Source organism: Tupaia chinensis, unplaced genomic scaffold (genome assembly GCF_000334495.1).
Source record: "Tupaia chinensis unplaced genomic scaffold, TupChi_1.0 Scaffold141399_1, whole genome shotgun sequence".
Classification (NCBI taxonomy): domain Eukaryota; kingdom Metazoa; phylum Chordata; class Mammalia; order Scandentia; family Tupaiidae; genus Tupaia; species Tupaia belangeri.
Genome location: NW_006201261.1, coordinates 388,027 through 404,105, shown reverse-complemented (window position 1 = coordinate 404,105; position 16,079 = coordinate 388,027). Strand labels below are relative to the sequence as shown.

Genomic DNA, 16,079 nt, shown 5'->3' with positions numbered 1-16,079 from the left:
AGACAGAAACAGACAGAGAGACAGAAAGCAAGAAATCACCCCCCCAGGGAGGATGGTCACACTGCAATCCCTTCTCCTCCATTCTCCTCTCAGGACCTTGGGAACGTACGCACACGCGCCTGGAGTGAGTTTTAAGCCACCAGGTCCAGGACACAAACTGTGGTTGACTACATGGGAGTCCAATGACATAGCCATTACGCTAACTGCTAGTCCCTGAAAGTTTATAATTTTTTTAAGTCTACCCAGAAGAAAGACTTTTTTATTTTTATTAAGCCAGAGAACACATTCATGCACACAACAGAGGGGAAAGAGAGAGAAAGAGAAGCAAGAGCAGGCTTAAAAAGGTCTGGTTAGGGTACAATCCTTTTGTTTCAATTCTCTATCCCATCAGAAGCCTGGCACATGTACACAAGCCCACTGTGTTTTTCAAGCTGTAGGCCTAGGATTCAAACTCTGGTCATGGCCAGGTGATCTGGCTTCTGTGCAACATAATCTCTTCAGTCAAGGAAGCAAAATTTTTACACGTTCTTTTCTTTTTGTAATTTCTACTTCTTTAGAAATGTCCACATGAAGAACAGTTCAGATGCTACATTCAGGAATCAGTCCCTATGTCCCACATAACTAGGAGTAGTAACACATCTATCTGCAAATCTAGGAAAGGATGACAACTTTGCTTCAGAGTTAGAAAAGAAACACTAGTGTATCCTTGTTTAAAAAACTCCATAGTTTTAACACTTACAAAAATTCTTCTTCCCAATAAATTTGCATACAACTCTTCAAATGCAGTGCCAACTATGTGTAAGGTGTTATCATACAGACCTTTTTTGTGTTTGTTTGCTACAGGGCATATGGGAGGGCTGGAGGGGGAGTGAGAAATCACCTCCCTGGGGAGATAGCCACTCTGAAGTCCTTCTCCATTAGCCTCTCATGATTTTGGGCACACATGCGCACACACACACCTGGCATGATCTTTAAGATACTGGGTCTGGGACTTGAACTGCACAGTCGGCCATATGGGATCCAGCTACTTTAAGCTTTTATGTTAAGCCACCTGTTAGCTTTTATGTTCACAGACTTTTATTCTCTCAGCCCCAGAAAGACCTAAGTACCTAGAAGCAGGAAGGCTTCAGGTGTTTAGCCTGGGTCTCATCAGCCTGCAAGGATTGTGCAGAATTACATGTGTGATGTGTGTTAAGTGCATATCATGTGTGTGTGTGTACTGTGTGCAAACATGGTGTGTGTGTACACAGGTATGTATACAATACATGCACCTATGTGTGTTATGTGCATATCATGTGTGGATGTATACACTGTGTGTGCACATGTGTGTATCGTATGCCATGTGTACCTGTGCATGGGTGCAGTGGATGTGCACGTGTGTTATGTCTGCACATGTGTAGCATGTGCATGTGTTCTGCCCTGTGCGTGCATGTGCACACAAGTATATCATCAGTGCACATGTTCAGCATACACCCACATTGTGCACATTGTGTACACAAGTGCCATGAGTGCATGTATATGTCCACATGTGTAGTGTATGCACATGGTATGTGCTGCGTGTACGTTTGTGCATGCAGTGTGTGCATGTGTATATGTGTATAGACTCATGCTCTGTGCAGGGCTGGCAAGAAATGGTGATGCCTCAGCGGGATTAGGGTGCATGGCATATGCACATAGGACTCTCACTGGCTCAAAGCAATCCTGCACAGATACAGAGTGAAGGGACATGGACCACAGTGCGTGGGGCTCTGGTTAGGTGTCCTTCCTCTAAGAGAGAAATTTCAACTAAACTCTGTCTTAAGAACGACCACATACTTAGAGGTAATTGCTTATACATACTGACATAGAAGGTTTCAAAATTGTGGGAACCAGCAGTTAGCGTAATGGCTATGTCGCTGGACACCCACATAGTCGACCGTGGTTCGCGTCCTGGACCTGGTGGCTTAAAACTCACACCAGGCGCGTGTGCGTGCGTGCCCAAGATCCCAAGAAGAGAATGGAGGAGAAGGGATTGCAGCGTGACCATCCCCTCTGGGGGGTGATTTCTCGCTTTCTGTCTCTATGTCTCTCTCAGTCTGTCTGGCGAGCGCACAGGCCCTATAGTGAAAATCTCTCTCAAAAAATCCCCAAAAAAAAAAAAAAAAAAAAAAAAGGTTTCAGAATTGTGTAAAAGAAACCTCTATGTGCAGTTTCTAAAAGTATCTATATTGTCTGTATTGGCACAGTACTCCATGCCTTTTCTTGCATCCTTTTCATGGGCTGCTGCTTCTCTCTGGCTCACCACACCCTTCCATGCACCACCGTCAGCAGAACCCCTTGCACCTGCCCACCCAACATCTGCCTAGAGCCAGGGTCTCTCCCCACTACTTCAAACAATCTCTGGTCAGCTCTTGCCTGGACCAGCAGTTGTCTCCAACCTCTCTGCACCCAGCTTTCAAGTAGCCTTTAGGATAGATCTGTATATGTCACTCCACAGGCCACTGACAGCCTTCAAGGTGGGTTGAGGTGCGCCCTCCAGATCCCAACTGTGACACCACACAGGTGCCTGCCTCTATCTCTCTGGAAGAGGCAGTCAACACTCACAGCTTCTAGAAGCCATATACCTTGAGCATGGAGATAACAGCACCATGCTTGTCACACACTGAATGGATCTGCTGAAGACAACGTGGCAGGAACCAGGGGCATCCATGGGAACTGCTCACCTGTGCAGCCCCTGCCTGCTCAGCTGGCTGCCTCTGCATCTCAGCCGTGTGCATCCCTGCAAGCTCTTGTGGAGCTACCTGCAGCTGGCATTCTAGGAGCAATGCTTCAGTACCTGCCTTGACCAGGGCCACTTCTCTCTCCTCTAGCAGGTGCCTCTGCTCCTGCAGGGCCATGGCCAACTCCTCCTGGAGAGAGCATCCACAGGGTGACACACTGCCAGAGGCACCCTGGGTCAATCATGCCCAGGGCACCACTTCCCAGAACCCCTGCTAAGTCTTCAAGGGAGTAAAGACTCCATGTGCTTCCTACAATGGAATTGGGCCATTAATGTTAAGCCATGGTTTAAAACACATGGTTTTCATGTGCTATATACACATTCATCCTTTCTGAATATTCTTCAGAACCTTATTGCCTTTAAACCAAATAAACCAAATACCTCATTTAAACCTACAGGTTGCTAGGACCAGCAGATCGTGTAATGGTTATGTCACTGGACTCGCACAAAGTTGACTGAGGTTTGAGTCCCAGACCCAGTGGTTTAAAACTCATGCCAAGCACTTGTGTATGTGTGCCCAAAATCCTGAGAGGAGAATGAGAAGTGACTGCAGCATGGCTAACCCCCCTCGGGCTTGATTTCTTGTTTCTTGTCTCTCTGAGGAGCGCACATACCCTATTAGCAAAAATCTCTCTTTAAAAGAAAAAAAAAAGAATTTGGAACTAAACCTACAGGTTGCAAGTAGTTCTCCACAGTAGCCCTCTGACGGGATTAGAGCTGTGAATAGAGTACAATGAAGCTGTGATGCTCTAGGACAGTGGCTCCCCCAAGGCAGGCTTCTCCTGAGATTCAGGCCCAGAGGACGACTGGGTTCTATCCTCTCTACAGAAGCCCATCCCCAGGACTCTCTTGACATAAGCCCTGCCACCAGGTGACGTCAAGGACAGGATATGGAAACCAAACTGCCAGCAACCCCCTATGAACAACAGAGAAAGCCTGAGTGCACTCTGCTTTTAGGAACATTTCTGAGACCACAGCGTGGGACCACAAAGAACAGGCCACTGGGGCATAACAGGCCCTGACAGTCATCCAAGTCAGGCTACTTTTCTATCTTCTTCCCTAAGCTAAAGGAAGGCCTCAGTGAACTGAGATTTCAGAGCCTTTCGCAATCATTATCCAAACAAGCAAAGGATGGAACGCTCGCTGGGCACTTTCCTGATGAAGCGCATTTGTGGCAGGTAATGACATTTCTACCTGATGTGTGTGTTTATGTGAGCCTGAAACTCCCTAACCCATCATTTGGGATATGTACTCCTACATAATCTCCAGAACAGCCACTTCCAATAGTATCATCAACGCCAGACCCTCTAACACTGACCCTATGCTAAAGGTATACAACTCTCCCTGCAGAGAGATAGACAGCACTCTTGGCCACCTCCAGCCTCAACAGAACAGCCTCATCCCTTTGAAGGGATAAAATGCTACAGAGAGGCTAATGAGAACAGAGGATATAAAGAGGGTATACATTAAGACAGGCTTTGACTCATAAAAGTGTTCTTTTCTGTTCATGAGTGACAGGTGTTACAGGCGGGTGCCAGCCCACAGCAACAGGGACTTCTCCAGAAATTCCTATCCATACTAAAAACGTAAAGTGCCTGCCAAAGGGATGGTAACTGCTCTTGAAATATAACAAAAGGGCTTGATTTCAGGAAACATCAACAAAGGGGGAACTGAGGCCGAGTGTGCACTATGTGAAAGTCAATCTTTCTACTATAGCCTTGAAACCAAGTCTTACCACAGAGACTCAGGTCAGCCTTAAGGACACTGTACAGGCTGAGCATTGACGGGATGGGGAGGTGTGGTGTTATCTGCTGAAGATATTTTGATCAACGGGTCTGGGGAGAAATGTGCACATATCGAAATGGTCTTATTGTAAGCCAAACAATATGATTGAAAGTATATACAAAAAAATAAGATAAATTAAAAAGGAAAAAAACAAACATAAAACGTCCATTGGGGAAAAAAAAGTAAGAACTGTGTCTTACATCCAAAGAAGAATAAATCTCATGAGCAAAATGTAAAACAAAGATATTTGGAATAAAAGTATACACAATAGTTATATTTATATCAGACAAGGTTGTTCTATAAGAAAGCAATACAGTGTTTAACTTTGGGGTCATTATAGGTAGTAACTTGGAAGGGAGTTTGTCAAGTTGCTGGTATATTACATTTCTTATTCTGGGTTCTGGAGTTCTCTCTGGCTCACCACACCCTTCCATGCACCACCGTCAGCAGAACCCCTTGCACCTGCCCACCCAACATCTGCCTAGAGCCAGGGTCTCTCCCCACTACTTCAAACAATCTCTGGTCAGCTCTTGCCTGGACCAGCAGTTGTCTCCAACCTCTCTGCACCCAGCTTTCAAGTAGCCTTTAGGATAGATCTGTATATGTCACTCCACAGGCCACTGACAGCCTTCAAGGTGGGTTGAGGTGCGCCCTCCAGATCCCAACTGTGACACCACACAGGTGCCTGCCTCTATCTCTCTGGAAGAGGCAGTCAACACTCACAGCTTCTAGAAGCCATATACCTTGAGCATGGAGATAACAGCACCATGCTTGTCACACACTGAATGGATCTGCTGAAGACAACGTGGCAGGAACCAGGGGCATCCATGGGAACTGCTCACCTGTGCAGCCCCTGCCTGCTCAGCTGGCTGCCTCTGCATCTCAGCCGTGTGCATCCCTGCAAGCTCTTGTGGAGCTACCTGCAGCTGGCATTCTAGGAGCAATGCTTCAGTACCTGCCTTGACCAGGGCCACTTCTCTCTCCTCTAGCAGGTGCCTCTGCTCCTGCAGGGCCATGGCCAACTCCTCCTGGAGAGAGCATCCACAGGGTGACACACTGCCAGAGGCACCCTGGGTCAATCATGCCCAGGGCACCACTTCCCAGAACCCCTGCTAAGTCTTCAAGGGAGTAAAGACTCCATGTGCTTCCTACAATGGAATTGGGCCATTAATGTTAAGCCATGGTTTAAAACACATGGTTTTCATGTGCTATATACACATTCATCCTTTCTGAATATTCTTCAGAACCTTATTGCCTTTAAACCAAATAAACCAAATACCTCATTTAAACCTACAGGTTGCTAGGACCAGCAGATCGTGTAATGGTTATGTCACTGGACTCGCACAAAGTTGACTGAGGTTTGAGTCCCAGACCCAGTGGTTTAAAACTCATGCCAAGCACTTGTGTATGTGTGCCCAAAATCCTGAGAGGAGAATGAGAAGTGACTGCAGCATGGCTAACCCCCCTCGGGCTTGATTTCTTGTTTCTTGTCTCTCTGAGGAGCGCACATACCCTATTAGCAAAAATCTCTCTTTAAAAGAAAAAAAAAAGAATTTGGAACTAAACCTACAGGTTGCAAGTAGTTCTCCACAGTAGCCCTCTGACGGGATTAGAGCTGTGAATAGAGTACAATGAAGCTGTGATGCTCTAGGACAGTGGCTCCCCCAAGGCAGGCTTCTCCTGAGATTCAGGCCCAGAGGACGACTGGGTTCTATCCTCTCTACAGAAGCCCATCCCCAGGACTCTCTTGACATAAGCCCTGCCACCAGGTGACGTCAAGGACAGGATATGGAAACCAAACTGCCAGCAACCCCCTATGAACAACAGAGAAAGCCTGAGTGCACTCTGCTTTTAGGAACATTTCTGAGACCACAGCGTGGGACCACAAAGAACAGGCCACTGGGGCATAACAGGCCCTGACAGTCATCCAAGTCAGGCTACTTTTCTATCTTCTTCCCTAAGCTAAAGGAAGGCCTCAGTGAACTGAGATTTCAGAGCCTTTCGCAATCATTATCCAAACAAGCAAAGGATGGAACGCTCGCTGGGCACTTTCCTGATGAAGCGCATTTGTGGCAGGTAATGACATTTCTACCTGATGTGTGTGTTTATGTGAGCCTGAAACTCCCTAACCCATCATTTGGGATATGTACTCCTACATAATCTCCAGAACAGCCACTTCCAATAGTATCATCAACGCCAGACCCTCTAACACTGACCCTATGCTAAAGGTATACAACTCTCCCTGCAGAGAGATAGACAGCACTCTTGGCCACCTCCAGCCTCAACAGAACAGCCTCATCCCTTTGAAGGGATAAAATGCTACAGAGAGGCTAATGAGAACAGAGGATATAAAGAGGGTATACATTAAGACAGGCTTTGACTCATAAAAGTGTTCTTTTCTGTTCATGAGTGACAGGTGTTACAGGCGGGTGCCAGCCCACAGCAACAGGGACTTCTCCAGAAATTCCTATCCATACTAAAAACGTAAAGTGCCTGCCAAAGGGATGGTAACTGCTCTTGAAATATAACAAAAGGGCTTGATTTCAGGAAACATCAACAAAGGGGGAACTGAGGCCGAGTGTGCACTATGTGAAAGTCAATCTTTCTACTATAGCCTTGAAACCAAGTCTTACCACAGAGACTCAGGTCAGCCTTAAGGACACTGTACAGGCTGAGCATTGACGGGATGGGGAGGTGTGGTGTTATCTGCTGAAGATATTTTGATCAACGGGTCTGGGGAGAAATGTGCACATATCGAAATGGTCTTATTGTAAGCCAAACAATATGATTGAAAGTATATACAAAAAAATAAGATAAATTAAAAAGGAAAAAAACAAACATAAAACGTCCATTGGGGAAAAAAAAGTAAGAACTGTGTCTTACATCCAAAGAAGAATAAATCTCATGAGCAAAATGTAAAACAAAGATATTTGGAATAAAAGTATACACAATAGTTATATTTATATCAGACAAGGTTGTTCTATAAGAAAGCAATACAGTGTTTAACTTTGGGGTCATTATAGGTAGTAACTTGGAAGGGAGTTTGTCAAGTTGCTGGTATATTGCATTTCTTATTCTGGGTTCTGGAGTCACAGATGCGTTGTTCATGAGAATTCAGTCTGTACACATAAGTATGTGCACTTTTGGGTTAATATATTACTTTTTTAATAAAAATTTAAAATTGAAATAAAAAAAAAAAAAGGACACTGTACAAGCTGTGGAAACCTAGGAAGAAGTCTGTGTACTCACACATACACACGCTATTCTAGGATCCAAGATCACAGCCGTTACCAAGAAGTGTGTGATAAAATAACCCCAAGAACCCACTGTCCTATACCTGGTCACCAACAGCATCAGCAGCAGGAGTTGGAAATACTCAAAATCCCCTGTGCAGATGCACATGCACATGTGCCCACATAGATGCACACACAGATAACACCTTGATGTGCAGCTGGAGCACTCAGGCCTTAGGAAAGACCTGCCCTGAACTGGCAAAGTCTGCCCCCACCCAATGCACCCTCTATAGCTTGGCAGCCAGGGTTTTCGAGCTTGCAGTGTGCCTGCTGCTCACCTCAACTCTTGAGCTGTCTTCCACAGGTCGTGGCTCTTCATCATGTTTGAGCTTCAGCCTCTCCACCTCCTGGGTCAAAGTCCTTTGGTGAGAAGAGTCCCTCCTGTGCAGCTGCTCCTCCAGGTCTGCTTGCAGCAGCTCCAGGGCTGCCCTATGCTCAGCCCGTAGGGTCTGGATCTCAGACAGGTAACAGGACTCCAAGGAATCCAGGCTGGACAGGTGCCTAGCCTCCAGAGCACTGACTTCAGCAGCATGTTTCTTCTGCAGTTCAGTCACACGAGCACCGAGGAGAGCTTGCCATTTGGTCTCTGAGGAAGCCAGTAGCTCCCCAAGTTCAGCCTGGTGTCTCGCCTCGAGCTCTGCTGTCACAGACAGCAGGTGTTGCTGGTGTCTCTCCTGAAGGAGCTGGAGCTCATGGGCATGCTGCTCCTGGGCCTCCCGCAGGAAAGCATCCTGGTCTGTGGCAAATTTCTCTGCCATCGCTTTCCGTTCTTCCAAAAGCCTGAAATGACAGTGAAATAAAAACAGCCAGCCAAACCTGAGTTGTAAGTACTAAGCCTCCTTGGAAACCCCAGGTCACACTTCCTAAGGAAATACTACTTTAGCCATTCAGATGATCACTCCTAGATTTCACCCATTAACACCTTCTGCTATAAATGATCCAAGCCCTCCACCACTAGAAATAAGAGGGAGATGTCCCCACAAAGTCAGAGGTACTCAGGGGTCAAAGGCCAGAGCCACAGACTCTCCAGGTCAGACTGAAGGGAGGACAAGAATACACAGAGAGAACCCACGCATCCCTATAGGAACACAGCACAGGCTTGACCATACACAGACTCATGACAGTGCATCCAACCCAGGTTCTCCTACACCAATACCACCATGGTGGGGGAGGGGATCGGGAAGTGGGTAGGGGATTATTGCCTACAGGTGCCCACAGGGCCATGAGAGGAGTCAGGAGACCCAAGAAGAGTAGCATGCTATGGTTCACAGACAACTGCAGGTGGTGCTGGTGGCAGAGACAGTGATGGGCAACAAGACTAAATTCTACAGAAGGAACAGAAGCCCACTGGATCTAAGATGCTCCCAAGGGCACTTGGCAGATGGTACTCTGTGCCTTGTATATTCTCACCAACAGTAAGAGCTATGACCATCTCCATGGGCTAGTGTCCATCAATGCCATGAATGTGTTTTCCAGAGGGAATCTCACTGAAGCCTCAGCACTGTGAGAGCATCACAGTCTTATGAAACTATACATCTTGCCCACATCCAACTGGCTCAGGTTATGGCCTAGATTTGAACTAAGTTCTCCAATCTGAGCACAATGCACGCCACTGCAGTGCTGGGCTGAGGTTAGTGTGGGTAAATGAGAAGGAGCTGAGCCAACAGCAAAGGAGGTAAAGAGCCTGGTCATACCATGCATCACTTAAAACTGCAGGTAAGGATTTCTGCATTTATTTAGGAAAAATATTTTAAAGAATCATCTATTCAAGTTAAAAAAAAAAAAAAAAAAAGCACACTACTACTTATGTGCCTAAACTACATGTCCACATGACGTATGATACCTCATAAATGTATGTATGGTTCTGCTATTGAAAATTTTGAAAAGTGAAAACAAAGCATCAAGGCAGTAAACTTTGCATGCCCACTAATGTCCACAAAGCAGCACAGGCTCTGGCTGGAGGGCGTATCTGGGTGCTGTTCCTACAGCACGTCTTTATTCAGGATGCAAAACTGTCTTGCTGTGGGTTCAGGTATAAACTCTATGTCACATCTTGCACTATTTTCCTTCTAAGTCTTTCTACAACCAGGGGTCTTGCTTCACATGAGACTGGGCAGGTGGCTCCAGCCCGTGCACCCACCTGTTTCGAGCTAGCATCAGCTGCAGGGTGTAGTCCTCCTCGTGGGGTGTGGGAGGGTCCTGGCCACAGGGGCTACATGGCAGGGCCTCATCCCCGGTGAGACCGTGTTCCAGCTGCCGCAAGCGACCCTGCTGCTCTGTCAGAGACTGCTCCAGGTCCAGAATCTGGGCAGCCTGCTGGTCCTGAAGTTGCCTCATTTCAGTTTCTCTAAGCTTAAACTTATTGATTATTGACTGTTTCTCAGATTCTGCCTTTTCTCTCACTTCAAGGAGCATCAAGGTTAATTTTTCTTCTGCTTTTCTCTTTAGGTCCTCACTTGCAACTTTCCACTCTGCTTCCTTTTTTATGAATTCCTCTTTCATCAGCTGAATCTTCTTCTCATTTCTATTATGTTCTTCCTGGTGGTCTTCAACTAAGATTTGTCTTTCCTAGAAATAACACATTTTACTTAACAGTAAATAAAAGGCAGGTGCCGGAAGTAATGACCCAAATTCACTGGAAGACCAGAAGGAAACTTCCATAGCACATGACATACAGCAACAGCAATGTTCCTTATTGCTGATAACAAGAGAAGGAACCTAAAATGAACAGGCTGAAACTACGTGCTTGAATAAAATGCTTCCCACTTTCTAGCACTGAGAACCAACTGTCTGTCACCTCTGGAGCTGGCAGGCCCCAACAAGCCTACAACTGAAAACACACACAGAAGTGGAATGAAGACAGCAAACAGCCTTCTTTGTTGTGATCCAGTTAGGTGGAAATCCTAGCCACAACTCGGGCCTCTATCAAGGGGATGCCAAGACAAAAGAAGGGCAAAGCCTTACCAGCAGAAGAGACAGGAAAAGCGAGTGGGTGGCGAGATTAAGTTATCTGGCCCGTCAATTTATGTCCTGGGACATGGAAAGAACTTCAGCAAGAGTTTGATGAACCGCTATCAGTCACCTTAAAGGTATCTTTTGAAAAGAGAGATTAACAAGAATGCTAAAGATAGGTAAATGTCTTGATTTTCAAAGAAACAAAACAAAATTTAAAGAGGGCCCAGAAATGGTGGCACAAAAGTAGATGCCACTCCACAATGCCTAAGTTCAAATGGAAGACCAGGGTTCAAATGGAAGTCCTGGGTAGACTTATACATGCCAGGCATAGGCACACACCTGTGATCACAGCATAAGCCCTGTTGAAAGTGCTTGTCTTTCTCTCTTGTTATCTTTTTCCTATGTAATAAAGAAATAAAGAATTTTAAAAAGTAAAAATTAAGGGCCAGGTACTGGCAGAATGGTAACACAACTGGACCTGCATGAAAGGTTCTGAGTTCGTATCCTGGGATCTCCCTCAGTAATGCTGGTGTACACACACATGCCTGTGATCTGAGCCAGCTGAGATTTGGGGGTAGATTGCGGCATGAAGACCCTATTGAGGATGACTCTTATCTTTGTGTGTCTATCATGGAATAAATAAACTTAAAATCACAGTAAAAATTAAAAAGTTAGAAGGATTGACCACAACTCCTTACTTAAAATGAAGGGTCTTGGGACCAACAGATGACATAGTGGTTACATTGCTGGACATGGCCAACTGCGCTTTGAGTCCCAGACCCGATGGCTTAAAACTCACACCAGGCACATGTGTGCACATGTCCAAGATCCCAGGAAAAGAATGAAAGAGAAAGGATTTGGCATGGTCATCCCCCGCGGGGGTGATTTCTTACTTTCCCTCTTACTATGCCCACCCCCACTCTGGTGAGTGCACACACTCTAAGGCAAAAACCTCTAAAATAAATCAATAAACAAAGGGCTTGGGCCAGCAGGTGGCATGGTGGTTAAGGCTCTGGACTCCAACATTGACAACTGCAGTTAGAGTCCCAGACCGGCCTGCTTTCTCACTTTCCCCATCTCCATCTCTAGAGGGTACACATCTTCTATAGCAAATTGAAAAATAATAATAATAATACAATTAAATAACACTTAAAAAAAAATGAAGGGCCTATTTTGCAAGACTGAGACTTTGAGAGGAAAATTAAAAAAGGAAGGGCCAGGGCCAGCCAGATGGCTTGGTGAAGGTGGCTGGATCCCATATGACCAACTGTATAATCCAAGTTCCATACGCAGAGGCTTGAAAATCATGCTGGATGCATGTGCATATGTGTCCAAAATCTTAAGAAGGTAAGAGACTGTGGTGTGGTCATCCTCCCTGGGGAGGAGTGCTTTCTCATTTTTCCTCTCTTTGTCTCCAGTAAGCATACATTTGCTATAAATTAAGTGGGAAAAAAAAAGTTTAGAGTCAACCTCATACCCTAGTGGTTATGGGAGCTGGATCTCACATAATCTATTACTATTCAAATCCTAGTACCAGTGATCTAAAAATACACACCAGGCATGTGTACATGCATGCCCCCAAATCCTGACAAGATGGAGAAATGGAGAAGGGACTGTGGCATGACCACATCCTACTGGTGGTGGTGGGGGGGCTACTTTCTCCCTCTTCTGACTCTCTGTCTCTTCCTAGCTCTCTCTCTCGTAAGCACACATACCTTCTGGCAAATAAAGAAAAAAAGTTTTGATGGTGGCTGAGCAGAGACACCAATCATAAACTCTGAATAAAATGTAAAAAGCTACTTGAAAGGCCTGGAGAAAACCAAAGAGACAGACTTGGAGCAGTGTTTGACACTATGAAGGAAGAGATAGCACTGCTTATTTCTTGAGAAAGTGGAATCCAACTGTGCCATACATATAAAAATTCCATAATCTTACTTGTTTTAGCTAGAAGAACTGCTATGTGATGTAAGGAAAGCCCTAAAGAATGGGAAAGGGAGACCTGCCAAAGTACAATTCAATTCGGTGACTTTTTTTTTTTGGGGGGGGGAGGTTTTTTTGCTATAGGGCGCGTGTGCTTGCCAGACAGACAGAGAGAGACATAGAGACAGAAAGCGAGAAATCACCACCCGGGGGGATGGTCACGCCACAATCCCTTCTCCTCTAGGGATCTTGGGCACATACGCACACATGCCCAGCGTGAGTTTTAAGCCACCGGGTACGGGACGCGAACCACGGTCAACTACATGGGAGTCCAGCAACATAGCCATTACGCTAACTGCTGGTTCCCCAATTTGGTGACTTTTAAGAATGAAGGTAGTGAGGCCAACAGATGATGTAATGGCCTCAGTGCTGGACTTCCATGTAGTTGACCGCGGTTTGAGTTCCGGAACCGGTGGCAGAAACTCATGCCAGGTGTATGTGCATGCATGCCCAAGATCCCAAGAGGAGAATGGAGAAGAAGGGATTGCGGCGTGGCCAGCCCCCTGGGGAGTGATTTCTCACTTTCTGTCTGTCTCTGTCTTTCTGGCGAGCGCATGCGCCCTATAGCAAAAACCTTTCAAAAAATAAACAAAAAGAATGAAAGTAGTATGGCTGGCAGGTAGCATAATGGTAAAGGCACTGGACTCCTACAGGCCAAGTGCAGTTCAAGTCCTGGACCTGGTGGCATGCATTCTCAATTTCCCTCTCTCTCTCTGGTCAAATAAAAATAATAACAACAATTTAATATTAACAAAATTAATTTTTAAAAAAGAATAAAGGTAGAAAAGGAACAGAAGTACAAAAGAGTCCTGTTTGTTTTAGTCTTCTGTTGTGCTTCCATTGTTTCTGGGGACAGGCCTTGAACTGTTTTCTTGGGTTTCTATGCTCTCATATTTGCATGGAAAGCCTATTTCTTAATTTACACTGTTCCTTAAATTTAGGCTCATTATTTTAAGTTTATTTATTTTTTCCATGAAAGAGGAAAAAAAGAGAGATGGGAGGACAAAGAGAGAGAGAGAGAGAAAGAGAAAGAGAGAGAGAGAAAGGCATCCCTCAAGATTGCCAATCGCAGCCAACCTGGATCATGAATAAAACCTCCCCCAGTCTCAGGTTGACCACAAAGACTGCGTATGTGGAATAGACTCCAAATCCAAATCAACAAAATAAAAGAACTCAACATCATACTGCAGCCCAAAACAGAGGAGATACAGAGTCTGATTCAGCCAATTTAACTGTCTACAGAAACTAAAAGCCAATACTCTTCAGAGAAACATAATAGTAAATATAGAGTCTCCACAACAATGACAATATAACCCAAAATTAGTAAACAAAGGTTTTTAAACATCTTTAAATCCTGAATGAGAAAACCTGGCACCCAAAACTTTTTTTAATCCTGAATGAGAAAACCTGGCACCCAAAACATTTGCTTTTTTAAAGAAAGGTTTTTTCCTTAGGGCACGTGCTCTCATCTGAACGACAGAGGGAGATAAAGAGAAAGCGAAAAATCACTCCCCAGGGAGGAGGGCCATGCTGCAATCCCCACTCTTCTGTTCTCCTCTCGGGATTTTGGGCATGCACACTCTCGGGGCTGGTCGTGCCTGGCAGGAGTTTTAAGCCACCAGATCCAGGACTAGAACCAAGTCGACTACATGGGAGTTCAATGACATAACCATTAAACCATCTGCTGGTCCTATCACACAAAATTTTTTAATGCAGCAAAAATATTCTTCAAGAATGAGGGTGAGGGGCCGGCAAGTGCCATGGTGGTTAAAGATACCGGACGCCCACATGGCTGACCTCAGTTTGAGAACTGGGCCTGGCGGCTTGCTTTGCTATCCCCCCAACACCCACTCTGTCCCTCTCTGGTCAAAATTAAAAATAAATAAGTAAAGTTAAAAAAAAATTAAAGAATTATTTTAAAAAAATAAAGAATGAGTGTGAAATAAGGACCCCCCCTTTTTTTTTTAAAATGAGAGATTTTTGCTATAAGGCACATGTGCTCACTGGAAAGACAGGGAGAGACAAAGCGAGAGAAAATGAGAAATCATCCCCCATGGGGGAATGGCTACACCGCAATCCCTTCTCCTCCATTCTCCTCTCTGGATTTTGAGCATGCACATACATGCGTGGGGTATGAGTTTCAAGCTGCCAGCCCCAGAACTTGAACCACAGTTGGCCATGTAAGAGTCCAGCACCTTAACCACTATGCCACCTGCTAGCCCGAGTAGAAACCTTTTCAAGTAAAGGTCTGCAACTATGCCAAAGAAAATTTTTCAGACAGAAAGGAAACAATACCAAATGTAAACTCGGATTGTTGAAAGGCTTTTTAAAGCAAATCTTATGATACTGAATTGTGGAGTTTATAATATAGATTGATACAATACCTAAGGAAAATACAGCATAAAAGACAAAGAGAAGGTGATAAATACCTACACAATATACCTACAGTTCATGCGATATACTATAAGATTTAAAAGTTAAGAAGGTGTGTTCTAATCCTAAGAGTAACCATTAAAAATACAATGAAAACAAATGTCAACTTAAAAGTCAAAGACAAACCCAGCCACGGTGGTGCAAGCAATGGAGCACTACCAGGCAATGCTCAGACCACATGGAGGACCCCAACTTAGTTCCTAGACATGCCTTGGCCCAGGGTCCTGGCCAGGTGGGAGACTGGGGCTGGAGGTTTGTGGGCTGGTAAGACTCCCCCCACCTCACCTACCCCCCAGTGGAAGACAGTAGGAATTTGGGCAGGAAGCTTCTCATTGAGAGAATTCTCTACTTACTTTCTCCAAGTCCTCATTCAGATGGATTTCATGCTGCAACTTCTCATGTAAATTTCTATTTTCCAGCCTTAAGAATTCGATCTCTTCCTTGAGTTCAGTCTGAAGAAGTGAAAGTTTAACCTTCTGCTCAATTTTCAAACCCAGGGCCATGGCTGCTGCCTCTGTGCCAATCTCCAAGGCTGCCGCCTGTGCACACTGGACATGTGCTGCATTGAGCTCTGTGGGGACAGGACGTTGGGGGGGGGGCAGTCACGCACCAAGCCAATGCTGGAGGGGGCCACTGTGACACTGACAGGACAGTGACCTTCAAGCCCTTTAGGTAGCAGTAGCTTGTATTTGTGAAGTCTTGTGTTAACTCAGTAAGAGTGCTCCTGTTGGGGCCAACCGTGGCTGCCCTGCATATACCTATCCTGAGTCTCAGAGACATGTTCTGATAGGTCTGCACAGGCCCTACTTGACCTCCCAGGCTGCTCCTTCCGATCAGATGTGACCTGTGACCTCCATTACCATCCAGGGGAAGCC

General features: G+C 45.4%; 1 protein-coding gene across 3 annotated transcripts in view; it reads right to left on the bottom strand.

The window, feature by feature from the left end:
* The window catches only part of PCNT (pericentrin), a 158,302-nt gene that overhangs the window by 95,047 nt on the left and 47,176 nt on the right, over positions 1–16,079 (bottom strand). For all 3 annotated transcript variants that reach the window (XM_014581959.2, XM_014581960.2, XM_014581961.2), the window contains exons 12-14: positions 15,558–15,775; positions 9,977–10,404; positions 8,115–8,616 (exon numbers count right to left, since the gene is read on the bottom strand). In XM_014581959.2, coding sequence (XP_014437445.2) covers positions 8,115–8,616; positions 9,977–10,404; positions 15,558–15,775 — 1,148 coding nt within the window. The remainder of the gene's footprint in view (positions 1–8,114; positions 8,617–9,976; positions 10,405–15,557; positions 15,776–16,079) is intronic.